Raw genomic sequence first — 27,749 nt, forward strand, 5'->3', positions numbered from 1 at the left:
TGTATAAGATTAATATCAAATTGAAATTTCATCAGAGCTTTAGTGGGTACCCATAATTTAAAAGGACATTGAAAAATTGGGAAGGTTGTTCCACTCAAGAGTGAGCGAAGGTGAAGAGGTGACTAGTTTGCCGTCTGCAAGTACCTTCCTAGGGAACAGATTTTTTACTTTAAAAAATCTGTTTAATCTGGCAGGGAAAAATGTAGCAATGTTTAGTAGTAGGAAGCAGACTTGGGACAAATTCAAGCTAGAAATGAGACACACATTTTGAGTAGTGAAAATACTTAACCAAACAGTTTACCTAGGGACATGTTGGATTATTCTTTATTGCTATGGTTGAAACAGAATATGTTTAAACTAAACCAAGTAAGTTTTGTTTCAAATTGTAGTTACGATTTGATGCAGGAATTATCACGTGAGGGTCTTTGGCCTGTGTTGTACAGCAGATCAGACTAGATGATCATTAATTGTCCCTTCTGGCCTTAAAATCTGTAAGTCTATTTATAATCTGGCTGTGATCTCCTTGCACAGCCCATAGCACATAATTCCCGTAGCACATAATTCCTATGACTAGTATGATCAGCTTGTATTCTGAGCAGGACTGGTGATCAGTTGCGTAGATTATACATTTGTGTTGTTTATACAACATACTATACAAATAGACTTGTTTCTACTGGGCAACTTGTCTGTTTCCAGTTATCTACCAAGCTTTTGTGCAGATTTTACAAGCAGCATTGAATTTTTATTGCTTTACTATATCCTGATATAAAATAGTTCTTGTGAGATGTCTTGTGTCTTGTAAACCAGAGTGGTAGGTATATCAGAACCGTGATTATGTTGCACAGATAAGTTATTCTCTACAAGATTTTTTTTTTTTTTTAATTGTACACACTGGAATATTCTCTCTTCCTACTCCACTGTGAAAAGGTTTGCAGGGATGCAAACAGGGCCAGAGAATTAGCAAGATCAGGATGGTCATTGCCCTTGTGAACAATGAAAAATGACTCTTGGATATGAAATGCAGAAAATTATTTTGAAAAAGTCATGTTCCCTTACTCCTACATGGCAACGTTAATTTATGTGAACTGATATTAAGTGTTAAATAACTCATCCAGACACTGCTCTTGGCAATATTACCAGGGTAGTCATTACACTAGGATGAATTCTCTGAAACCTTTCCTCAAAGTATGAGATACAAAGAGGTTGTCCTCTAACAAGAATCACAGTCTGCCTCTCTTGTCCCTTGTAGTATTCTTTGGACAAATACTATTGCAGTTGCTAATAGAGTACTGGAAATTAGGGGACCTTTGGCTTTTCCATTGAAACTGGCTTGGGTTTTGGTTAGTTTGGTTGAGGTGAGGTTGGCCTTTTTCCCACAGCAGCTTATAACTCCCTTTTGTCATTTGTACAGGGACTTAACATGGGGCATAGCTGGTTGTTAATTTGAATGGATGAAATAGCATCTAAATATCTGCACACAATTACTGAATTTAGGAAATACTGACACACTAAATTTAAAAGATTCAAAGATGATTTACTCCATCCTACTCCCTTGTCCCAATGCCTGCCCTCGAAATAGCAACAGTTAAGATTGCTTTGAAGTAAACTAATCACTGCCAATATTTGGATCTAAAAGAGAAGAGAGAGGTTTTGAATAGTTCCCTTTGAACAATGTTATTTGGACAGTTCTGTATTGTGAAGGTGGCACAGTGTGTTGCTACACATTGAGTCCAATTTCAGACCTTCAGCTTTAGATCTCATTTCTAGCCGTGCGAGAGGTGGGCGCACCACAGAGGCAGTGTACCAAGGCTAGGAGAGATTTGAACTTTTTATCACACTGTCTCAGTCAGTGTCTTCTTTCAGTCCAATGCTTACGGCGTTGGTGGCGAGCTGTGTCCAGATGTCCTCTGCTGAAAGGAAGCTCACTCAGCGGAGAGGCCTTTGAGCGGAAAATGTAATGACTTCAAGGCTTAGCAATTCAGAATACGAGTATGTTGTAGAACCCAGTGCCTTAGACTGAAAGTACTTTAGAAGTACCAAATATTACTAGTATTTCCTCTAGTTAGCATATTTTAACTCACACCCATTTTTACATATACTTATTGCTTTGAACAGCTCCTGCATGTTTTTAGCAACATCAGTGCAGCCTATATTGCAAACTTCTCCTCCTCCCTGCAGAAGTAGTTACCCAACGGTTGACGTAGCGCCTGCAATGCTGGGACACCCTTTTTAATGGTGTCACTTGATGTGCAATGCAAACACACACTGAACTATCATTAGAATAAAAGGAAGTGCTCAATATAATTGTGTTAAAGATCTCCGTCAAGGCATAGGGGATGCTGAGGAACAGCTTTTCAATTAAGAGGAGTGAAAACTCAAAAGTGAGAGCATTTAACCGTATAAAGCCTGGTACTTGTTTTTCACCAGTCTGATTACTTCTTAGGCAACACTTGAAATACCTAAGTCGTGTCAGAGGTCGTTAGTGACTGTTGACAGTAACTGGTGGGACAAACATCAGAATAACAGAAAATGGCTCAAAAATATTGAAGGAAGTACATGGTGTAAAACCAGCATTAATATTTGTCCACGTTCTGACTGGCAGCACAGCTGTCAGAGTTTGCACGCTCCCCAACAGCCCTGCAGAAATGCAAACAAACAGCCAGCCAGTGTCTTCTGTCCCCTTGTCCCTACCCTAAAATGCCTGCGATGGGTGTGTGTGCACTCAGACTCTCACCTGAGACCAGGGAAGCCTGGACAGACATGATCCATCTCAGTTTAGTCATTCTTGCATGTCAGTAGGAACTGTTTGCTCTTGCACAACTCCCACTGAAACACAACCCTAACTTCTCAGTGGTGGAGCGCCAGAACTTAATTAGGTGATTGTGGAAGACTGAGAAGTTGCACTGAAATGCTTACATCTGATTTCTTCTGTTAAGCTGTGTGGACCCAGGCCTAAAGCATGAACCATGCTAATTGCTACCTCTTCCTCTGCTGAACACCGCTTGTTTGAGGTGCTGCACTTTTCTTCTCTGAAAAGGTCGATTAATGTGGTTGATGTAAAGCTCTCATGTCTCACCATTTAGCTTTAGGATTACGTTATGGATTTAGAATTTCCACTGCTTGTAATTTACTTCAGCTCCGTCTGAATTGCAGCACGTATCCAGCTACTGTTCATGGTCAGTAAGCCTGCTCGCACAGTGCTATATGGTCATTTGAGTGTTCTGGTGTTGCATCTCATTAGTAAATTCCTGTGATGAGTGAGAGGAGCAGCTTCCCAAGAATTTACCAGCCTTTCAATTGAGCCTGTAGCTTCAATAACAAAAGTTTGAAAGCCTTTCAATTTTGTTTTAAGCAGATTTTGAGGTTGTTGGAAAATGGGTAACTTTCCAGCTGGTTTGGTGAACTACATAATATTATATAGCATTTTTACTGTGGAGGAAGTTTTAAAAACAAGTACTTACATTACACCATTTGGAGAAGACTTGTCTTTGCCTTTTGGATCACTTAGGAAAAAAGCTATGTAGAGAAAACAGTTTCTTCTTGTTGAGTTCCCTCATGGAAATAATTGCCAATATTGACAGCTCGCAGGTCTTTCAGATACCTGTCACTTTTAGTGAGGATTTCCGTACTTCCTCCTTTAAAAAGAATTCTGCATTGCTAACAAGTGCTCTGCAAATATTTAGATGTACATTTGCTTAGATGTGCATTTGCTTAGATGTACATTCTTTTTGGATATGTCTTGATGATTGTATGTGAGTATTTATTATATGTGTAGTATCTTCTACTTTTTTAAAAGTATAGGAAGAGCAATAAAAGTTTAGTGTGGGACTCATATATTTAATTCATGAAAATCATCTTATATGTTTTAAAACTCTATTCAAGCTAATCCTAGAAAAGTGCTTCTGGTAGGTAAATTACACATTTTACTATTTGAACATTAGAAATGCCATTAGTACAAATTTAAAGGACTACAAAAACCAGTAGATAATGCTAATTTCAAATACAGAAACTAAATATATTTTGTACTTTTTTATTACTCGATTTCATTTTTATTTTATTGACTACTTTTTATTTTAACTATATGTTCTTACATGCTGCAATCATAATATAGTGTAATGATATTAATATTTTATAGAATCTGTATTTATAGTTCTTTATTTAGAAACAATGCAGTAGGTCTGCAGATCTTTGAATCCTTCTGGAATGGTGCCCTCCAAATAATGATAAATTACTTGTGCAGTATGCCATTTGCTAATTATATCCATGATTTACTGCAGAGCAAGACTTAAATCATTCATTTCAGTCTTGCGTAACAGTGCCATAAAATTTTTAGGTTTAAAAATGGTTTCCATGTGTATAATTTAAACAAATTTTAGAGCAATTGTATACACAAAATATTGCAACCATCCATTTGTTACATTCTTTGTCTCTCTTTTTTTTAAACTTGTACTTTTAATGATTGCTGTGGTTGAAATTGTTATGCTTCATTTTCATAATCATAGCTTTTAATTCTACAACAGTTTTCTACATGTTAGATTAAGAAAAAGATGGCTAATTGTGTGTAGATACCATGTCATTCCTGAATAGCCCCACATTCTGGAAACCCATTTTAGAAATATTCAGTTTATGAATTAGTCTTCAATTAAAGGCATTTCTTTTTAAAAAAATGAATTATTAGCTCTAAGATCTTCTTGTTTTCAAGCAGATAATGTTGTTTTTTTTTCCTTCACTCATCCGTACACCAAAGTACAGTTAACTCTCTTTATTTATATTTTTCTCTTTATCCATACCTATAGGTGAGAAGCCTTACAAGTGTCCGCATTGTGATTATGCTGGTACTCAGTCTGCGTCCCTCAAATACCACTTGGAACGGCACCATCGGGAGCGACAGAATGGAGCAGGACCACTCTCTGGGCAGCCTGCAAGTCAAGAACACAAAGATGAGACATCAAGTAAAAGTTCTGTGTTTATTAGACCAGATATATTGAGAGGAGCCTTCAAGGGGCTTCCTGGTATCGATTTCCGAAGTGGCATGGTCTCGCAGCAGTGGACATCAGGAATGCTGTCTTCTGGAGATCAGCAAGGACAAGCAGCTGGCATGTCATCTGAAGTATCTTCAGAAAATATGAAGGGTTCAGACATATCTTCCAAAGGAACACACTTCTCTGAACTTGGCCGTGCTTACCAGAACATGGTTGGGAACGGTGTGAACTTTCAAGGGTCTCTGCAAGCTTTCATGGACAGCTTTGTCTTAAGTTCTTTGAAGAAAGAAAAAGAAATGAAGGATAAAGCCCTCTCAGATCCACTTTCAGCAAAAGCTCTGGGCTCAGATGGTGGCGAGGAAAAGATAAATACCAAGTCCTCACAGCGAAAAACAGAAAAGTCACAATACGAACCTCTTGACTTATCCGTAAGGCCAGATGCAGCCTCCCTCCCAGGTTCATCCGTTACTGTGCAAGACAATATTGCTTGGCACGGCTGCTTATTTTGTTCCTTTACAACTTCATCTATGGAACTAATGGCACTGCACCTCCAGGCTAATCACTTGGGCAAGGCTAAACGTAAAGACAACATCATAGGGAACAACAAAGACCAATCTAGAGAAGCTTCAGCCTCGGTTAATAAAGTGAGCTTGCTCCCCTCTTCCGTGCAGTCCAGCAAGGAGGCAGTAGTTTCAAACATGCTGAGCCAGCTGGACTCAGCTTCTGAGAAAATGACCCAAGGACAAAATAAAGAGACCCTGGGAGAGCAAAAGAGCACTGCCTGGCCCAGCCACATGGAATCCACTTTTTGTAATTTTACAACAGACTTCTATAAGCAGTTTGGTGTTTATCCTGGTGTAATTGGCACAGGAACACAAAATTCTTGCACCAGTAATGAATCCGAAATAAAAACACAATCCGAAGATGACCCAAATATTCTGCTCTCTGACTCTGTAAATAAAAGTGCTACTGATGACCTTTCTGACATAGCTTCATCTGAGGATATGGAATCTTCCAAGGAAGAAAACATTGAAGATGAGGACATTGACACAGAACCAGATATTATGAATAAGCAGTTGTCTGCCCTAAATAAAGAAAGCGGTGAAGGAGGCGACAATATACAAAGTGCAGTCACCTCACAACCAACACAAGGGCTCGTATCACCACTGCCGCAAGCGTCAGAAAAGCAGTGGCACAGTCAGAATCTTCTATCCTCCCATGAAACTGCACAAGGAGTGATGAAACCTGAACAAGTTCAGGGTCCACAGGTCCTGGAGAAGCAGATGAACATGTTGTCAGTCCTAAGAGCTTACAGCTCTGATGGCTTAGCAGCCTTTAATGGACTTGCAAGTAGCACAGCAACTAGTGGATGTATCAAGAGACCTGACTTGTGTGGTAAGTTTTAGACCTTCTTTTAGACCATTTCAGAAAACACTTGTGCAGAATCATGAAGCTGCTCTTTAAATATACTTAGTCATGTTTGTTAGTAATACTTTTTTTTAAATGTTAAACCCTGTGGGCCAAATTCTAGTCTTAAATGTGGTCTACTCCATTGAAATCAGCAGTGCTGCATGCATATACTTATACAGGATTTTAGAAAGAACTTGCTTTTTAAACTAGAGTAGCAGCAATATAGACTATCTGTGCTAGTGGCATCTGAAGGGGATACTTACTGCTTTAGCATACTCAAAGGTGGAAAAAGTTTTAAAAAATTTACATGGTAACTTGCAAACTTTTCAGTATTTTGATACAAGTAAGAACCCAAGAAAAACACTGGATGCTTTGCCAAGCAAACCTTGCTTTCTCGCTCTTCCCCCACCCCCCCACTCTTTGAACTGGGGTGTGTTGAATTACCACAATATTAATGAAATCAAAGGCCAAGTGCATTGTATGTGTCTACCTGTGGTGAACTGCCTTTCTTTTTTTTCTTTCCCTCCCCCTTTTTTTAATTATAGTTTTCTGGTTTGTTTCAATGGCACCCATACAGTAGTTGCCCTTGACCATTTTCACTATTCTAACTAGCCGTTGTACAAATTGTGATTTGCCTAATTAAGAATATGCCTCCAGGTAATTAAAAAAATACCACCACACCAAACAAACAAAACCACCTTTTACCCTTATTAGTCTCTGATTTACAAAACTGCAGTTTTACTTCCTCGTATCACATGCATCATATTTGACAAAAATGAAAGTTAAATCCGTTTGGAACAAATGAGAATGAGGATTTTTTCAGTTTATCTCCTATTTTGTCAGCATAGTTCTTGTTTGAAAGAGATTTTAGAGCGTAAATCCTTTGAAAAACAGTATCACTTTAAAAAGCAGTCAGCAAAGGACACAAAAACTTCCGTAATGCTCATTTCACTTAACCTTCAAACTAATCAGAAAACTCACTGTCAGAGCTGAAGATGCATAATAAAATGTATTCATGTTAAAAAAAAAAAAGAAAATGCGATCAACAGTTATAAAGCCTGACAACTTATATTGAAACCTTAAATCTGCGAACACTTAAGAGTGGTTACCTTGGTTAACTTAAGGTTAGTGGGAGCTTTGTTTGACTTTACTAGCATAGAATATGTGCTTAAAGCCATAAGCCCTTCTTCAGGCCCCTCTCTGCTTTTCCAAGCGTATTAGTTGGTCTGATAAAGAAGTCTGATTTCTCCTCACAAAGTTTATCTCACATGTATTCTTAGAGCATTTTGGCTTCACAATATTGTCATTACGTAGACTGCATCATGAGCCCAAGTATCTGCGTGGCCTTACTTACAAACTTCTGTGTCTCAATGCACTAAGAACCAATTTGGATAGGTGGAAATATTTCCAGATTCTTCAAAATCAGCAGTTACGTTACTGATATTTTGAAAATAATTGATAGTTGATTTAATTTGCAGCTGGTAAAATCCTACTTGGATTTTTTTCTCTGTATTTGTGGAGTACAATCAATCAGTTACAAAAAAAAAAAACCCACCCACAACAAACCAGCAGAGAAATTACTCTCTAAACAAACAAGTAAAATTTGGAAAACTAAGATCAGTTGCTTTGTATGAAATATCTTTATACTTCTTCCCAGACATAACATTTTTAAAACAACAACAAAGAAACCCCCTCTAACATTATTATTGAAATGAGGTCATGTTACTTCCATTAGTTTTTTGTTTCATCTTCCAATCAATTCAACAGACATTTTATGATGGCTTGAGTTTATGATTTTAAAGACCATATCTCTTTCACAAGTTCTGCCCAGTGATAATGGATTTGACTTGAAGTATGAAGGGGAAAAAAAAAGACAATAGAAGCTTGTCTATTCTACTTTTTAAGTCATTTTTTAATGGAAAATGCAGTGTGAGTCCTCCTTTCTCCCCCCTCCAAAAATAGCTTTTTAAAATCCTTTACTGACATTCTATTGAGTGTTTGCAGAATATAAGTATTCAGGTTGACTATTTAAATATATTATTTCATTTTTCTCAATATCTTACAGCAAAAGTGGGTGAGTATGAACAAGCCCCATGTCAGTAGTTCTTTTTTTATTCGGTTGGCTTGGACACCGCCCACTTGGAAGTAGTGTTTTTGAGGAGTTTTCATATTCTCAGTGACATTTTATACTGTGCAATCACACTCCATCTGTGCATGCTAGTGCAGGGAATCTCACCTGATGTTTCTGTGCTTGCAGATTAGCCATCAGGAGCACCCTGTTCATTTATTAGCCTTCCTTCCCTCTTGCACAAAGCCCATGACCTTAGTCATGGTTCTTTTGTCCCTCCTACTGGCTGAGAGATCAGAAAACTTGAGACGTACCTCCAGCACCCGATTCCAGGGCATGATTCTGGTGTTCCTTTGTATTCTGGGAGACTCTGTGCATTTGCCTTTCTTTTTACAGCCAGTGATGTGTAGGTTGTTGACATCCCAAGAGAGAACACTGATAGACTTGATACAGTCCTTGCACAACCAAGACAGCAAGGCATGGTGCTCTTTCCGCAGTCAGAATACAGTGGAAATAAAATTGAAATAAAATATCTCAGCTTCAGTTAGCTGAGATTGCATCTTTCATTGGCCACACTAATTGAGTTAAATTTCTGGCTGCATAAAAACAAGCTGGGATTTTCAGTGATCCGTGTGGATCATTTTTAGTTGGTGGATTTTACCTTAAGATAATGGGTCAGTTTTTAAGCACAAATCTTGGCATGAGAAGGGTTTAATTTCTAAAGGAGAATGCCACCAACTCACATTGTTGTTTTGGAAAGTCACCACACATGGGGGAAGCAGTCCTCAGTTTCCCTGTATGTAGAATGAGAGAGAGTGATGATGTACACATAATTCATCTATGCTCCTATCATGCTTCAGGCTGTAGGGATGAAAGGCACAATTAGGAAAGAACCATAATTACTGCATAGTACAGAAATTTCCATGTCAAAATGCTGCTAGAAAAATCACAGATTTTTGTAATATTTCTCCTTTACATATATAGCAGAATAGGAAAGAACAGAAAGAAAGAAAAAAATACCATTGATGAATTTAGAGTGACTCCTGACCTGTACTTGGTTTTGGAGTCTCAAGTGACTATACCTAGGAGCCGATCTTGTTAATCTTGCTACCACACAGTTTCTAACAAGACGACATGCCTTTTCTTGCTGCTTGGCAGCCAGTAGCCCAGCATGGAGGGGAAGCCCAGGGCGATTGGCTCCATGGCTTGGTAGCTGTCTTGAGCATCCGTGTACTCTGCTTTCACAGCCCTTGCTCATTCAAGAAGTTATGCTTGGAGGTTCTAGGCCTACTTTGTATTTAAGTTTTGGAAGATCTGTTTTCCTTTCCATTTATGCTCTTCTCTTTCTCTGCTTGTCTTTCCATATACATGTAGTTGTATCGCAATAATGTTCTACCTCCTGTTCCAAGTCATTAATTTACACGATTTGCACAGCATCTGTTTATGACGAGAACCTTTCCTTTCTCTCTCCCCTCCCCTTTAAATTTTTCCGCTTTGTGTCTAAGACGGTAAGATTTCCCTACTTGCATTTTCTGCTTGGGAAATACTTAGGCTTTCAAAGAAGAGCTTGTGAGCTACAGAACTATTGGCCAGAGATAGTCTTGGGTGTTAGCTGGTTGCTTAATGGGTTAGTGCTATTGAACCCACGCTTAATGATGTCCAAAAGTATTAGTTCCATGTTGTCTCTATAAATCTAATTTGCTTCCATTCATGCTTGCTTTCCTCTGCAATTAGTGCTGTTTTCTCCTGCCTAGGCTCCACCCCATTATCACTTCTTTCACTGTATGAAAACAAGGCAGGGCCCTTCTGATGTATGGTAGCAGCTTTGGAGTTCTGATCCTGCAAAGGGCTGAGCACTTCTGGTTTCCTTTGGAGCAGAAAGCGTTCAACTTGCACAGAATTATTAAAATATTCGGCATTGTAACTTTCTGAAATACCTTCCAAATGTGGAACTGCAGCACAGACAAGAGGGCTGGGCAAGGGGAAGATCGATTGTGGCAGATTATTACAGCTTTACTGTCACATAATTATAGTGCTCTACCCCAATGTTTAAATAGTGAATTTAGTTGTTGTAAATTGCTTATTGCCACAGGTGTCAAAACTAAAAAGATTATAATGCTAACCCCTTCAGCACTACCACCAACATATAAAATGCAGAAAAAGATTTTTAATTGTTTGTGGTGGCTTCACTTGAATCCTTAGTGCAGCTCTTTTAAATTATAAAATCCGTATTAAACAGAAGTGAAAGGCCCGATATATCCAAACTCTAGGAGAGCTATGAGGCAACGGAAGGTCATCCTACTGCAGCAAATTGTAGTACTGCTGCCCATTTAAAGCATCCTGTAATGCACTTAAGTAACCCAACATTTTGTCCTGATCTGCAATTGAAAGAGTAACCAGCATATTATTTTCCTTCAAGGCAGAATGAAATGATAAGGAAGTTTTACTGCAGACTTTTCTTTACCCCATTATGGTGAATTTGAAGAGGTTTCTTTAGTTTCAGTTAGGAGGTCCAAGGCCTGCTTTCAGCATACAAACTGTACTGCTGAGCGGGAGATCAGTACCTCCGCCCCACGCCTGGGTTGCAGCCGCACTTCTGGATGTTGCAGTGCCATTTGCATGGCAATATCAAACCAAACTCATGTGGCTTGCTTCCTTTTTTTAATTAACTGGGAAAGCCAGTGATCCAGTGAAGTTTGTGTTGCTGGATAAAAGGGCCGGTCTGTGAACAGCATTGTATTTGCCAAATGGTTCGCTAGTCATTTCAGTACAAACAAATGGATGGTGTCTGTAAGTCTGCAAACACTGTTGACATTTAGCCTTGTTTATGTTACTTTCCTTTTGCTGCATATTTTTGGCTAGAAAAGATACTGTCTGAATCAACATTGACTTCCTAAGCAGAAGCTAAGGACCCAATCTTGCATCCCTCATTCTCGATGAGTGGGACTACTTACGTGACTAAGGATTGCAGAACCAGGTCCTGTGTTTATTTGACTTTAAATTTCATTGTTATGTTCATGTAATTTAATTTGATTGTATGGAAATCGGTCAGGTGATAAGTTCGGCATCACCATTTACTGTTGAAAACTTTTAGTTCTTTTATATTGTGGTGTAACATCCCCATTCCATTTATGTTTCTGGAAATTAACCCCTAAAACATCTGATACAGCTAAGTGCTGCGTACCTTCTATTCCCAGTGAAACTGGAGGCATTCAGTCCCTCCTAGCACCAGACCTGAAAGGGGGATTGTGTTTGCAAAAGGAGGCCTTGGTATGTGCCTTGATTTCAGACATCAGTGGCCAGCCGCACCACGGCAAATCCCTAGCACAGAAAGGCTTTTCTTTTCTTTGCAGAGACAAAATAATGATGTAAGCTTAGAGCTGTACGATTTTACTCTAAGTTTCATCTCCCAAACAATATATTCTTATTGTTTTTGTCATATCCAGGTCAAATTTAAATTATAATTTAGGATTAGGCAGAGGCGTAGAGATGTTTCCAGGTCTTTCCAAAAGTGAGACAATGTTCTGGTTTGTGTTTTGGTTCAGGAATATATATTCTTGTGTCTGAGGTATAGTATTTCCTATAACTACTGACGAACACGAACAATTTAGACATCCTTGTAAGTCAAAACTAAGTGTACGATTAATACCTATTATGAGGCCAATTTTAAACAATTAATTTGACAGCAATTATAATTTTATGTTACAGGCTTTCAGAAATAAATAACCAAATTCATCTTCGTAATCTAAGGAACTTAGGATATCTTTATGCGGAGATGATCTTGTTATGCACAGTATTGCATATATGGAATTTCTGAGGTTTGCTCCCACCTATCTAGATACCTGTAGTACCAGGGATAGATAATTACCTGAGGCTTATTAATTTTTTCAGCAAAGAAAAAAATATATACCTTAAGTGTAAGCATTAATATATGTATACACATACATCCACAATATATAACAAACCATCATAATAGTACAAAAATAGAGGTCCTGAATATGTTCTGTTATTTATGTGTTTGGCAAGCTTAGGGAATGGACTTTAGTATGAGTGAAAATTCTCTTAACATTTTTAAGGTTATTTATTGTCATTTCTATTTGAGTTTTTAATGGTCCTGTATTTTGTAATGCTTTAGCAGGAAAAAATACTGTAGTTATCTTTTTTCATATTCTTTAAGCAATATTTCTAGCTTAATATATTGTGCCAGGTTTTCCAATATTAACCAAGAAAGACAGTAAAATTCAATGAACAGCACTCTGACATCCACAATTTAAAACCTGTGATTGAAGTGAAATGTGTAAACTTCTAGTGGGTTATCATGTGCTTTGGAATAGAGTATTGTTGGAAGTAATTAGAAAATATATTAAGGTTTCCTGGTAATGAAGGTATGTAAGTTTTAATAATTGTTGCTTTCTGAATAAGTGTCAAACTATATCTTTAAATGTATATGGAGTTACAAGTTAGGTCACTTCTGAATGGAATGTAAAACAATACTAAAATGCTTCAATAACTTATCTCAGTGTTGCTAATAAAAAAAAAGCTGTTAACCATTAGTGCAGTTTTGAGTCATTTTGTCAATTCATTCAAGAAAACTCTCTGAGAAACTGTTGTACCTTTTGGTAGACCAAAGACCACCCGTGCAATCCACAGTTGTTTCATGCTTTGAGAGGCAAACTCTGCAAAGCTACTTGTTGGCCTTGTAAAGGGTATCTATTAAAAATGCAGTCTTCTAAGGAAGGAGTGGTTTGTTGTTAGAATGACGCCATGTATGGTTAGGCAGGTATATAAAGGGGGGCATTAGACTTGTTTCCTCTGTCACCGAAAATATCTTGGGAATGTGGGACCTGTTTCTCCTCTGTCACTATTAAAATCCAGCAGAAATCTTTGTGGAGGTCACTGGGTTAAAAATTAGTAATGTGGGGTGGATTAAGTGTGTAAGTATTAGTGCCTGGGTGCTTGGCCAGGGTGAGCTACATATTTGGGTCCAGTCCTGCAGCTGGAAATACAGCCTTAGTGAGTGACGGGTATACAACGTCTATCCCAGCGGAGAAATAGCCTGTGAGTGATCTTTCTTGGTTAATCTTGCCTAGCCTTACATTAAGTCACAGTCTTTAATACTGCAGATAGCACTGAACTCTCCTTTTTGTTTCCCATGGAAAACATGTGCGATAAGTGTCCTGAGACTAGCCTCCCTCCTCAGAGCCACGTACGATTCACCCAAGATAAGGCAAGCATAGGTTAACAAGCAACCAGTCGCATCAGTACCAGTCGTATCACTCAGGTCTATGGTAAGTGTTTCCAGGATGGGACCCATAAGAGGTGGCCTGCTGTTCGGTGCACCGCTGAGTACGCAATGGAAGCTAAAGGAAAACATGACTAGGGCTCCCAGTGTCACATCTTCATTAATGCTGTCAGTTTTGAATAGCATATTGGTACTTTTTATTTATTCCACCAAAACACCATGAGTCAGGACCTGACATTTTAGTGTTCTGTGTCATACTGAGAAAAATCTGTAGTTCAGCAGTAGGACAATTATATTATTTTGGAAGGGCTAGAAATAATACAGCATTTGTGAGACAACTGTAACATTTATCCAGACTCAGTGTGAGATTGTTCTTCCTTTTATTTGGAGAGCACTTCCAAAAAAGTATCAACTAGAAGCAAAGGAAAAAAAAAAAGACAAGAAAAAGTGGCAATTATGAATCCATTTAACCCCCGTAGGGTATAATCTCATCTTGTGTAATACCGCTGGCTGTTACATGCCTAAACTTCTATGCAGTGAGCTGTGAATATAGTCCTTATTGTCCTGTGGGCAATATGACTAAGGAAAAAATATCTCTGTAATACAATGAAGCATTTGTCTGAACAGCGTAACCTAAGGTCCATAACATCAAATCTAAAGTTGTAATTATACAGCTGCAGTCACACCACTCAAGTGAAGGCTGTGTCAGCACTTGTATTGTATAAGAAATCCTGTTTTCAAGGGTTGATGAGTCATATGCAAAAACCAGTTCTCACTAAACAATTGTTCTGGTTGTTCCGAGGCCATGTCTAGGTACAGGCCTTTCCCCAGTAGGATGTGTTCATGTCTTCTGCAACATGCCCTGGCTTAACTTGGCAGTTTATTTTGCTAATGAATGTACCTTTTCCAAGCTAGGAAATTACCTAGAAGGTTTGGGGTTTTGTGCATTTTTATTATTGTCAAAACATAAACTAGTGGAAAAAAACCCAGAGTGGATAAGGTCTTCACTAACAAGGATTATAACAGGTGAAACGTGTCTTTGTCAGAAATTATAAAATTAGGATTTTTCTCCCAGTTTGTCATCCCCAGTGTTGATGTAAGTTCTCTGATCTGAACACTTCCTTAGGAGACCCGGTCACAATTTTATTGCTTTGAGATGCCTTGAAATTGAGCCTTTCAAGCCTACAGGAACTGTTACTGCCATTTGAAGCAGCCGCACATTTGCTGGCAAGGAGCAGATAGGAAAGACAGCAGCACCACAGAGGTGAACTAGGAGCGCTACGCATCCCTCCCGCACGAATGTAAAAGGAACACACTTAGGATTGAGACCAGATACCAGAAACCACAACAATTTTCCTACTACGTGAAATTTCTAGATAGGTGTGCTGGATGTGAGTGACTTCAGCTCACAGATGCCCCTGCCTGGAGCGTTGCCATTTACAAACAGGTGTTCTGAAGCTGCCCCCACGTCAGGCATTTGCGCCCGAGCCGCCTAGCCCGCCCCATTGTCCGTGGAGCAAGGCGCAGGCCAGCAAGTTTCTTTAAGCTGATCTCCTCTGATCCGGGGCGTCTGTAGCGCTGTTCCCGGCATAGAACAGCCATTGTTCAGCTCGCAGAGCAACAGTGGGGTAGAAAATAGCATGCCATGCTGAGGATCAGAGAGGCAATTGTTCCTTAATTATCTCTTACTGAAGGAAAAACCCAAGGCATATCCCGATATGTGCCATGGCTCTGGCAGAACACGAGTCTTTTCAATAAGATTTGGGGAGGGGGGCTCACGTTCAGAAGCTGGCAGCCCTCTCCACTCCTGCCGGTGTACCTGTGATTCGCTCACTGACCATGGGAAAAAAAAAAAGTTTTCTGCTTTGGGTTCTCCATTGTGACATGGAAAATAATAGTACTTATCTCCCTGGTAGGAGTGCTGTGAGGATAAATGAATTAATTAATGTTTGTAAAGCACTTTGAAGATGAAGAACATTATATAAGTCCTCAGTGTATAAATGCTTCCTTCTCTGATATAACTACAGCGAGCTATGAAAAAATTATTGATGAAAATAAACACACATTTAAAATATGTGTTGGGTGTGTATATGCCTTCTATATCCCAGCAGTGCTCGTGAGCCTGATTTCTTGAGAAGCACAGCGCAGCGGCCCCGGTGCTGAAACCTGCCTTCAGCCTCGGCCCCTACCTGCACCTGGCGCTCGGGGCCTCTCTGCACCTGCAGGAGCTTTGCCTGTTTTGGCCATAATGTCTTTCCGCCAAACCCATGAATTTTGATCTCGGGGCTCTTCGGAGTGCCAGCTGGGTTGAGCCACCGGTTTTTGAGCATCGCCACAGCGCGCCAGCCCCAGCCGTGCTGGGGAGCTGTGCGGTACCGGCACCCGAGGCAGGCAGTGGCTCAGAAACGTGACTGCTGGGTTGCTCGGCCCCCAGCCCGCCGGTCCTCCTGTCCCTTGTCAGAACTGAGGACCTGCCACGCTGTCTGCCATGGTTTGTCCCCTCCTTTCCAGCATCAGTGTAATGCTCAGCGTTTGGTCCTCACAGTGCTCGGCAGGTCCCGGCATTCCTGCCCACGCTCGCTGATTTGGTGGCTGAACTGGCCGTTGCGTGGTTTTTAACTGAATGACAGTGACTTCAATTCACTATTTGTAAGTTAAAATTTTTATTGCCTGCTTTTCAATGTTACCATCCTAGATTAGTCCTTGCTGCTTTACTTTTTTTTTTTTTTTTTTTTAAATTCAAGCCAGGAAGTGCATTTGATCTGGAACAGCTCACATGTGTAACAAGGCAAGTTATAGAGGATGCAGGGAAGGAAAACCAACACTTCAGCCATATAGAGATCTGACATTTATCAAGAGAGACATATAGGAAAAGGTTTGTGCATTGAAATGAACAGGTTAAAGACAAAATTCAGGATTTCCTGGGGGCTCTCCTCAGTTCACAGCTGCCACATAGATTAGTTTGTGGACCTTAGGAGAAAGGACCACGCTAGCTCTCACTGCGTCTTGTTTCACTTCCCCCGTTGCACAGCTAACCCTGTTCCAGTCTGCGCGCTTGGTTTTCTTTTAAATTGTTTCACATCTTCCTAGTAAACCTGTTGCTGGCTCAGCCTGCCAGTTGGAGTGCGGAGGAGTGCGGCGTGCTGCTCCTGCAGGTGCAGGTTCTCCGCTGGCACAGGCTGGCCAGCCCCCAGCCCCGCTCCCCACCACGGGCAGCTGAGGGCTCTGCTCGCTCTGCTGAGAGTTTGAAGAGGGCAACAGCTTTTGCCCAGCAAATTCTGCTCCCATGCCCCGTTCACCCAGATGCCAAACACACCAAGATGCGTCACCAGCACAACCAGACATCCCCAAGCTCTTGACTAGCATCAACATGCACCCAGCGGTGCGGTTGATTTTTCCATCCCCTAACACAAGAACTATTTAGTAACAGGAGGGTTTATGGGTATATTCACTAATCATTGTATAACTGTATGTTGGGGTGAAAAAGAAAAAAAAAAAAGCAGACAAGAAAGCTTTCCCAAAGGGTAGAGGTGGGAATCCCATTAACATGACGGCTCCCTCTTTAGTTGCCAAAATGATTGACAGCTGGATAAGGTCAGAAGATGAAAACCAAGCCATGGGGGACAGAGCGGGGAGGGGAAGGGGCCAATCAGTTGAATAAAAAACTGAGTGTCAGTGCTGGGGAAGGAGAAAACCGGCACTCCCACTAGAAAAATCCTCACCCTCTGGTCTCCTACTGTTTGTTTGTGGAAAATGCTGCAGCTTAATCAGAATTATTTACAAGATAATGGTCCATTGTTTGTAGTAAGACAGATGCTGTCTGTGGGAATTTGGTGTTTTATGCTCTATGCATTACAGTGCCATTGCTGTGTACAGATGGGATCACAGTGGTATTGTTGTTATCCACTTTTTGGAAATTTGGAGGATCCTTACCGTGAAAGGAGGATCCTTAAATAGAAAAAGAAAGAGTTTTCTCAGGCCCAGAACTGGGAATTCTCTTAAGGTAGAATTGTGTTTGTACCTGTATGGAAGAAGAAGAGGACAAGGTGGAAGCACTTTGCTTGAGACCTATAGCATGAAGGCTCCCTAGGCTGACTTGACTTGGTGGTGGTGGACATGAATTCAACAGATGGATGGATCCTGTGTGTCTTTCTGAAGGCGAGGAGATATGTTCTGGTGGGGTATGATGGTGCTCCCTCCTTTGGTGATGGCTGGCAAAGTCAGTTCTTAGAAGGTGTTGCGAGAGGTACACAAACATGTCTGCGCGAGAGTAGGGCTTGCCTGCTGAGTTATCGTCCTCTGGTTGTGCTATTGCAACGCGTGGTGTTCTCTGCCATCCTCCCCATGCTGCAAGTTAAACACTGAGCACTTCTGTTTCATCAGAAAACTTCATCCTGATGATTTTGTGGGTGAAACTGTGGGAAAGGAAAACTAGATTTTCACTGGATTCATACTGAAAAAAACCCATACCCAAAAAGAAAAATCTTTATATATTTAGAAGATCAAATGCAAGACTTTTTTTTTTTAATTTGTTTAATCCCAGCAGAAACTCTGTTTCCATAAGCAATCCCTTCTGGCCCAAGTAGAAAGTTCAATGTGGGGGCCTAGAGCCTGGCAAAAGGGACAAGCCCGTGACATGCAGGTGGGTGACCCTGTGCCATGTGAGAATCACTTCATCCAGGAAGACTAGGGAGCTCTGGTGGGGCCAGTGGAGATGGCTGCCTCCGTCGGCGTGCCCATCCTACCAGCTGCCTGCATCTGTCTCAGCAAAGCACGGGGAACAGCAGCCCCCACAGGTCTTTCCCATGACCCTGGCATGAGAGGACAAGGACTGCGCCATGCAGAGCTCTGCAGTGCTGTGCCTCTCTCAGGAGCAAATCCTGCCTTGCCTTTTCTGCCTGAACCACCAAAGCCTGTGAGATGAGAAGTTTTTCCTTAGGTCACTGCGCTTTGGAGCTGGACCTGCAAGCAAGGTGCAGGACAAGGGGGCGGAGGGTGTCTGGGTGGGTGCGGGGGGGTGTGTGTATGTGCGCACTTCCTCTCTGAAAAATCTGCTTTTAGTGTGCAATAGCTCACATATTACCTCGGCAGAGACCGGTGTGCGCCAAGGGCAACCAAGAGACGACAAATCACCAGAAAGCCTCCAGAGGGGATTTTGAGCATCCACGTCTGATATCCCAAGATCCATTAGCTTTCAGGTAAAACGGAAAACAATGACCGTCTTTTTTGTATGCAAGATAATTAAGCTGTCTCTCCATCACTGCAAAATACCTGAGTTTCCCCGGAGAAAGCAGAGGGCCTGGGGGTGGGGAGTGAGACAGGGAAGGGCAGGGAACGGCTCATTCACGGTCTTCAGGGCATAGCATCCCTCTCCCCCTTGAGGTTCCCTATGTGAAATACTGCTCACGTGCTCATTCCAGAAGCAAGGCTGTGCAGCTGGAAATGGGTTTCCAATATGAGCGTGTCCTCCCCTGTGTGGACTCCTCCCGAAACAGGTGGTGGGAGGAGGCAGCTCCCAAGTCCTCCCTTCCCGCTGGGCTTAGTGTGCTGCCAGGGACGGGGCCGACAGCATCAGATCGCGAGTGGAAACCACTTTGCCCAAGAAAGCGGATCTCCTCTGGCTTTTGTGAAATGGAGCTTTCCAAGAACATCCATGAAGGCTTAGATTGGCACAGGGGATTGCCATTCCTGAGTAATTCCATTTTTCCTAAGTGTTTCCAGTAGGATCTGTACAGGTTTTTTCTTCCAAGTCAGCATTTATTTGCAAAATCTTAATTTTGTATTTTCTGACATTTAAACTTTTCAGCCTAATGTTCTAATAAGGATTCTGTCCGTCCGTCTAAATAAAGCTTCGTTCTAATGAGGACACCATCCATCTCCTGAGATGGAGCTGTAACTACTTCCAGCCTCAGTGTAATTTTAGCTAGGCTCCTTTCCCCACCCTCTTCTCCCCACAGCTCTTTGTTTGGGGTGTAAATTATCTGTTTTGGGACAAAGTTGTGCAGAATTTCATTTTGGGTCAAGTGACTGAGCTATTGTGCGAGGCTCTGCTTTCTCTCTGAAAAGGGGGATTTTGCTCACTCCCAGTTGTATGTTCAGTGCCTGCTTATTTGCAATTTCTGTTCATAAGACTGTGGGTTTTCATGCCAATGATTTTCTGTTTGAGTTACTGGAGTAGGGAGGTTGTGGGAGCATGCCAGTGTCAAAGGTTGTCGCTTGAATGATAATTAATAACATTATCAGACTGATTATGTGTTTAGATGTCCAAAATCAGGAGTGAATTGAACTTGTTAAATTTAATTCCTACCTCTGAATATCTGACTGTTTCCTGTGGCTGGGAGACTGGCGTGCTCACCAGTCTCACATTTGCATAAAGGACAAAACCGGGAATTTGAAAGGGCAACAACTAATGAGAATTGCTGAAATTCTGGGCTTCTGGCATTCATGGGGCTTCTCCTACGGCACCAGCGCTCTGCGAGCTTTCGCCAGGGAGAAGAAAGCGCAGATCGGGTGCGCGATGATGTTTATAGACCCCGGTTTCATCGTGTCAGCAGCTGACTGAAACGTCAAGTCATTTGAGATTGGAGATTATGTCTTTTAAGGTCCCGAAGAGCCGTTTCACATGCGACCGATTACCTCTGTCAGAGGCGGGAGAGCTGGGTCCCACCTCGGTGGGTGGGATCTGAACTCATGCTTTCAGAGGTCAATAACAGGGTTTTTAGACCTTTGTGCCTCTCAGTCCCTTATAGCCAGACCTTTTCTGTTAAAACTGTTTAAATTACAAACCAGTAATAAAAGGATCATATGTGTTTCCCACTGAACAGGTTCTTTAAGGCTATTATGATAATTAAAAACATATGGTGCCTACACAAGTCAGAGGGAAACCACAGATGTACAAATTAGGTATTATATAAGGTTTTTCTTCTTTTGCCCTTTCAAAAACAACAAGCCAAAGATATACTAAGAGATAAAGATGGCAATTTTTGGAGATGGTAGGTAGCATTTTGGAGTTTTAATCATGAAATATGTAAACCTCCTTTCTTATACATAATCAGAGCAAACTCTTTCTAATACACAGGAAGAAAAAAACAGTAGCGTAAGACTGCAGTATTTATGGAAGGAATAAGGAAACACTTTGTTTCATGCAAGTTATTGGAGACCAGGAAACCTTTTGCATTTTTTATGATGTTTCCCTGCACAGACACAGAGGATTATATTTATTAAATATTGAATTATATTGAAATTGGATTGATGCAGCCAAAGAAGGACATTTCTTTGTATTCCATTTTTTCTCCTTTTAAAAAAGGGAAATGTACTAATATTGATTGCAGTACAAGTAGTCATTTGTTTTAATTTAAAAATATAGGATTGATTTTGAGAAGGTGATAAATACTGCTAATAAAAAAATTCAAAATGGGGATTTATAATGATTCTCTGTTAAGTCAATGGTTTAGTGAGGCTAACTTATAATAAAAGTAGAGACGTGCTGAACTATCCATAGCTAATGGGTTATTTGCCATTTGCTAGCACTGCAAACTTTCCTTGCTTTGCTGGGTCCTGCTACAAAAGGTAAAATTTATATCATCTAACGCTCCTAGCTCCTTGTTTTATCTGTCTTTTGCTAGAAACGGCCAGCTGAGGTCTGCCGGCTGGCTAAGGGGCCCCCGCCGTAGGCAGAGCTGTAAGAGCTATTTCAGAGAGGGGGGCTGGATCCAGGTGTGGCTGTGCTGGGTCTAAAACTGGAAATTGTGGCTGGTCTCAGCTTCTCCAGTGGTCCAGTGCAGCTCCACAGGTTTTGGGGTCTCTCGGCCTCTGCACAGGTCTTTCCTTGCAGCATGGGAGACGGGCAGGTCTCAGCAGCATCTGAAGTAGCCCCGCAGCCCTGTAACTTGTAGCTGTTTCCTTGAGCTCCGCGGCTCAGGAAGCACCAGCATCTGCCTGGCACCTTGCCCTGCCTTGAGCGGCAGGAGACCCTCCTCCTCCTGCCTGGGGCTGCTGAGGGCTTGATGCCTCCTACGCCTCTGCAAGGAGTGGGACCACGGCAAGTCCTGCTGCTGTGTGCCGTGCCAGGGGTAGGCAGAGAGCGTCCCACCAGCACGGAGCACTGCAGCCTCAGGGATGAAGGGCTCTCCTTATTGCTCCAGCGGCACCGTGGCACGGGGAGCATCCTGGCGCTGTGCTCGTGGTTGGGCTTGCCTCTCTCTTACCCCTGTAAAGGGGATGCTGTTGGCCTGCCAGCCCCCAGCACCGCTCCCTGCCTGTGCCAGCCCCTGCTGCAGGCTGGCTGGTGGGACTGAGTCCGGAGGACGCCGTGTCCTGCCCTCAGTGATGCCACCCCTGCGCAGGTGGCCCACATCTACAGTGGGGATCTTGCCCCAAGATGCATTCGGAGGCCTTTTGCTGTGTGCCTTATGTTTTAGCCTGTCTTTTAGCATAAAATAGACAACTTGGTTTTTTTTTTCTTTTTTCCCCCCAAAGAAACTTTTAGAAGAGAAAAATAATCTGGGGAAAGAGGAGAGGGAGAAGTCTGATGCTGATATTTCAGGTTTCCAGGAGTGGTGGCTGAGCAGGCATTTCTGAAGAGAGGCTTTTCTTTTATTGAGTGAGTGATAGCAAACTCAGTGTTATTTCACATGTAGGTATTACCATTTTAACTTTTACTGAGGTAAAATAACACCTTGTCACTCAGTGCAAATACCAATCACAAAATGAATTAATTGTAATAACTGTTGTCAACAGAACAAAAGACTTGTTGCTTTCCTAAGCAGATTTCAGTGCCACTGATAACTATATACAGAGGTTCCCATTGGGCTTATTCAGTGTATGTAGTCAGAACATAATTTCGTCTGTCTTTCTGGGCACTTTATTGTAAAAGTCTCAGAAATTGAGTTAAAACCCTGTATTTTTTACATATCGCTAAGTATACACTTTTTCAGTGCTTACGATTTTTTTCTCAAAGAATCCCTAAACATTTTTACTAGTTAATTAACACTTTTTCATGGTTAATTTATCAAAGAATTAACAAGCTTGTAACAGTCTGTAGAATCTGTTTATTCACCTTATGCTGTGGTGGACACTTACTTTCAGAGAAAGTACGGGCAGCTTTTTTTGCTACACAAAATATATTTGTGTTAATGTTTCTTCTTAGCCAGTCACCTTTATCCAAAATGAAAAGTGCTATCCCAATAGATGGGTGAAGCTTCCTTTGAAAAGGGGGGAAGAGAAAAAAAATTAGCCAAGTAAAGCAAAATTCTTCATACTTGCGCTAACCACAAATTTATTCAAGCAAAGTTTGGGGTGGGGCAGGGAACCTAATTAACCAATTTCACAAAGCAGCCTCAGTGCAGCAGGAATCAGTGACAATATGCTATACTCATTTACATGGCTATTTAGCTTAATAATCAAAAATACTATTGCATATCCTCTATATTTTACTGCCAATGCTATGTATTTTCTTAAAGAAACATACATTAATATTGCAGCCTGGGTTAGTCAGAGGCCACTGCCAATGGAATAAACACTCATCAGGAACTGACCCATAGGGCGATCAGAGGTCCATGTTGCATCCTTATCTAACAGAGTAGGTATTTTAGATTGCTTCCCCCCTCTTCCCTTTCAAAGTGTACCAACAGGCTTCAGTACTCCCTGCCCTCCTCAGAGCAGAATCACAAACTGAGATAAAATACATGGAAAATTGATTATCCATGCATCTTCCTCTAGAAATAAGCCAGAAAGCAGGAAACTACCCCATGTAAGAGTCTGTTTGGGTAAGGCTCCCCGGTCTGTCGCTGGAGCGAAGGGGTGAGAGGCTAACAAAGCACCAGCAGAGCAGCCGTGCATCGTTAAATGGGCACCGGCTCCTGCTGCTGTCATCTCTTGCTTGATTAAAGTGGGCGCAGCTTGTGGCTGCAGCACCCTCTTTGCAAGAGAGCAAGAAGCACCTTGGAGCCACAGTAAGACCTTGCTGAAACCTTCTCGTTTGAGCCGGCAGTGGGGCTGGAGGGCCAGGAGCCTCGCGCAGCCCCTTTCCGGGCTTTGTGGCGGGTAGGGATATTGTCACGCAGCCTCGACACGGGGAATTTCTGCGGTTTCCCCTCACACCCTCTGCTGTCAATAACATTTGGTCTGTCTGTCTTATTGGCAACCACTGAGTCTTCAGCCACCAGTCAGTCAAACGTTCCTGCTCCTACCGGGAACTTGCCTTTTCCGTGGGCAGCACTGCTCTGCAGCTGCAATACAGCATCCCTCTGTCGTAGCAGGGGCTCGTGGTGCTGGGGGAAGGACCCACTCGCTCACAGCTCTGGAGGGGTGACACAAGACTCAGTGTAAGCTACAGCACGTCTGTTCTCAGAGTCTGCTCTTCTTTTTATTGTTTGAAGTAAACAGTCCTGAATGTATCTAAGTGATTTTTCCCTCATGCACTTCCCATGGCAGAGGGGACTGGAATATCCATGACAATGCAATTGTGCTGGAGCTTGAGTGGTTTTGTTTCAGCAGCCTTCGGCCGAGGCTGTGGTTGCTCTTGTCTGGATGCGAAGGGATGTGGGAAGGCTTGGGAAGGCTCGTTCAAGAAACTCTCCCTGCAGGTTCAGGCGTTCATCAGAAAAAAACGGCTCTGGGAGGGAGCTGCTCCGCGGTACCTGGAGCTGCTGTGGTCATGGTCCTTGGGCCAAGATGGTGGCTGGTGTGCTGCAGCGTTTTTTGGGGCACCCTGGATTTGTGCTCGGAGCAGCCCACAGCCAGTGCTGCCTGGGTTCTGCCGCATCTCTGCCATCGCTCCTCCTCGCCAGTTTACAGCGCTCCCGCAGAAGGAAGGTTTGAGGTGGAGGGAGTGACGTGACAAAGATTGACTAGCATCTTCTCTGTATTCTAATGCCGGGTGGGTGGGGTTAGCACCTCTGCTTGGGATGCAGCAGCCATCCTTGTACAGACGCGTGGAGCGCTTTCAGGAAAGCCCTGTGTTGGAAACCTCGGGTCAGGCTGGGCACAGGCAGCACAAACGGGACAGGAGGACACATCTGTTCCCCCCACGGCAAGCCTGGGAATGCGTGCTGTGTAAGGGAGCAGGGCGGGAGAGTGCAGTTCTCTTTACCCCACCGTCTGCTGACCCCCTCCACTCAGCCATTTATATCCCAGTAAATCTGTTTGAAAGATAGAAAATACTCCCAGCGTCTCATATAACACCATCACTTATGCTGACCGATGCTTTTTGCTGTTGTAACTTGGCCGTCGCATTCTTTCTCCTCCATTCCTTTGAGGCGCGTTAATGAAGGCGTTCTTCCAAAGTTGAAAATTAGGGTGCTTCAGATCAGCGAGCCCCAGCCCTGGCCGGGAGCTTTCCGCAGCAGTGCCTGGCAGTCCCAGTGACTGGTAAGATGGGGACCTGCAGTACATTTTGTTGTCAGAAGGGCTGATTTTGGATTTGCTGCTCGGCCATCGTTGCTCTGTGGTTTTTTCTGCTCCTCCTTCGGTGATTAACTGCAAAAAGAAGCATTTCTCGTTTCTGCAAGCCACTCCTCTCCCCACTTCTTGGCACTAGTTGCTAATCAAAACAGGACTTTGATAGCCAAATGCCATTTGGCTGAGCCAAACACAGAGCTAGACACACAGGCTTCTTGTGATCAAGTGCTTTATTAATGTGAGGTTTAATGCAAGTTCATTCGCAGCATGTGGATCCAACGATAAACGTTCAACAATCTAATTCTGTAGCGCTGTTTTTTTCACACGAAAATACTCCAGGGTATGAAAAAGCAGTACTCCTCTTAGCAGCAATGTTTCAAAGGATTTAAAAAATATTATTAATTTTTTGCTCTTTCCAGAGCAAAGGCATGTTAGCCTGGCATTTTATAAAGGTGCATGGTTTTTTGTTGTTGTTGTTTTTTTTTAAAATCAAACCTGTTTCTAAAGTTGAGCAAGTGCAGAGTCCTAAACTAGTAAACTTTTACAGTATTCGTATAATTCACATTCATGTAATACCAGAATATTCCGAGAGACATTTGGGGGAAATTTGTAAAATAAATGTGCTTCCTGGCAGAGACCTTGTATGCCAAGTTTTAGCCTGGGCTGCATTTTTACAGCTGAGTTATAAACCCCTGAAAAACAGGATTTATAATGGAAACGCTGACACAACCTTAACCATAGCAGTGCTATCTGGTGCTGCTATAATATACTGTACAAAGAAATCAGTTCATTAGTTAGTTATAAACAAAGGACAGAGATAGTAAATTACAGTAGGTATTTCAGCAGTTTTCTATATATTTATGACACAAAAATATGCAGCTGCATTTTATTTCTTGAGACAGTATTTAAGGATTTCAGATTTAATACACATTAGTTTGGTTATGCACATTGTGCATTTTGGTCTTGCTGTTCCCTCTTGTAGTTTTATTCATGGTATTTTCTTCTTTCTCTGTTGCTCATTAGAAAAATGTTAAAAATCCATTTTCATCTGATTAATAATAAAGCTGATCACATGTAACCTAATTTTCATTCACTGCTGCCCCTGTCTGTGGAGTCATATACAAAGTGACCTTTGAATCACCACTGGGCCCATAAAGCACAATAAGCACCATTGTCCTGTCAAAAATTGAAGATGTTTTACATCATTACAAAATTTAATGTTCCATCTTTTCAAATGCACTACTTTTCAAAGGCCACATTCCAATTGAAGCTCATTAAAATCAGACTCAAGTTTCCTGTGGTGGGGATGAGAAAGAGTTTCTCATGCATTCGGAGTAATATGAATCACTCTTTTAAAACAGATATGGTTACATATTAGTTTTGAAAGGTACAGTAACTGCTGAGCCTCCACTGTCTGCAACAGTGAGGCTTTTGTACTTATAAATCTAATAACTGCCTCCTGATCCCTTGTACTTCATCCACACTGTATCCTATTTACTTATGAATAAATCAACTTTCTAAATAAAATTGTTGTTCAAAAGTTCAGGGGTTGAATTATAGGAGTCTCTGGCTCAAAGCTTCTATTAAGGTTTTAGCAGACATCTGTAAAACTCTTGTTAAAAAAAAATCGTTTTTTCTCGAAACTCCTTGAATACATTAGATTTGGAGGACCAAATTCTTCTCTGGAGCAATCATTTAAAGTCTGCTGAATCACACAGAGGCTGAATTTGCCTCCTAATCTTATGGAATAATTTCTTATAGTGTTTTATTTATAAAGCAAGTAGAACTTTGATAAACTGATGGCTGAAATGGGCTGTATGTTTGTAAGTATATTATCATGCTCGTACTATGCTAATAGAGATATACTCAGAACAGTGAAAATACTTGGGTATTCAATGCAGCATTGTTAAAAGGCTGGTTGCCTCTCCGTCCCGCTTTCCTCATGAGGCAGGCTGGCAAGCTTCACATAACTCCATTTCCACAAACAAAACAAAAAAAAAAGTAAGTTATTTCAAGCCTTTTAAGAGTTAATTTTGCGCTGCTATATATACACGACTGAATCTTGTGCATATGAACATACACACTGATACCTTATATATAAAGCAGATGTATATAAATATTATTGCACATTTTGTTTACTATAGCTATTACATGATCTCGCATTACACAGAAAGAGTTTCATATATCGGTCACGTGAAATATAAACTGCTGCAAAACACAGTGCATTAAACATTTTATGAAGAAGATAGACACAAATGTATGGTGAATACTATTTTCAACTGTTGACAGACCTGAACATGTTTCCTCGAAGTTTATGATCATGAAAATACAGCTATAATTTGCCAGGCGCTGTTGCAAGTGAGACAGAATGAGCAGGAATGTCAGTCTTTTATCAATATTGCATTAAGATGCTATTGCATTTTCAATATTCCTAGTATAGCTCATTAACATGGTATATTAGCATTACACCACATGATAAAGTCAGGTGCATGCCGTTCTCACATTTTAGTTATAACGTTTTTAATGCTTACGGTGATGTAAAAGAGTACAAACCCAGTCTGGGGTCCGTGGCTATCAAGAGCTATATACAAGGCAAATCTTACATAGATCAAGAATATGGAATACCATATGCTGGTATTCCTGCAGT

General features: G+C 41.5%; 1 protein-coding gene across 1 annotated transcript in view; it reads left to right on the forward strand.

Annotated features, from left to right (window-relative positions):
• Positions 1-27,749, forward strand: part of ZNF536 (zinc finger protein 536) — a 186,928-nt gene that overhangs the window by 58,085 nt on the left and 101,094 nt on the right. The window contains exon 3 of the mRNA XM_075715742.1: positions 4,797-6,377. Coding sequence (XP_075571857.1) covers positions 4,797-6,377 — 1,581 coding nt within the window. The remainder of the gene's footprint in view (positions 1-4,796; positions 6,378-27,749) is intronic.

This window comes from Pelecanus crispus, chromosome 8 (assembly GCF_030463565.1).
Source record: "Pelecanus crispus isolate bPelCri1 chromosome 8, bPelCri1.pri, whole genome shotgun sequence".
Lineage (NCBI taxonomy): Eukaryota > Metazoa > Chordata > Aves > Pelecaniformes > Pelecanidae > Pelecanus > Pelecanus crispus.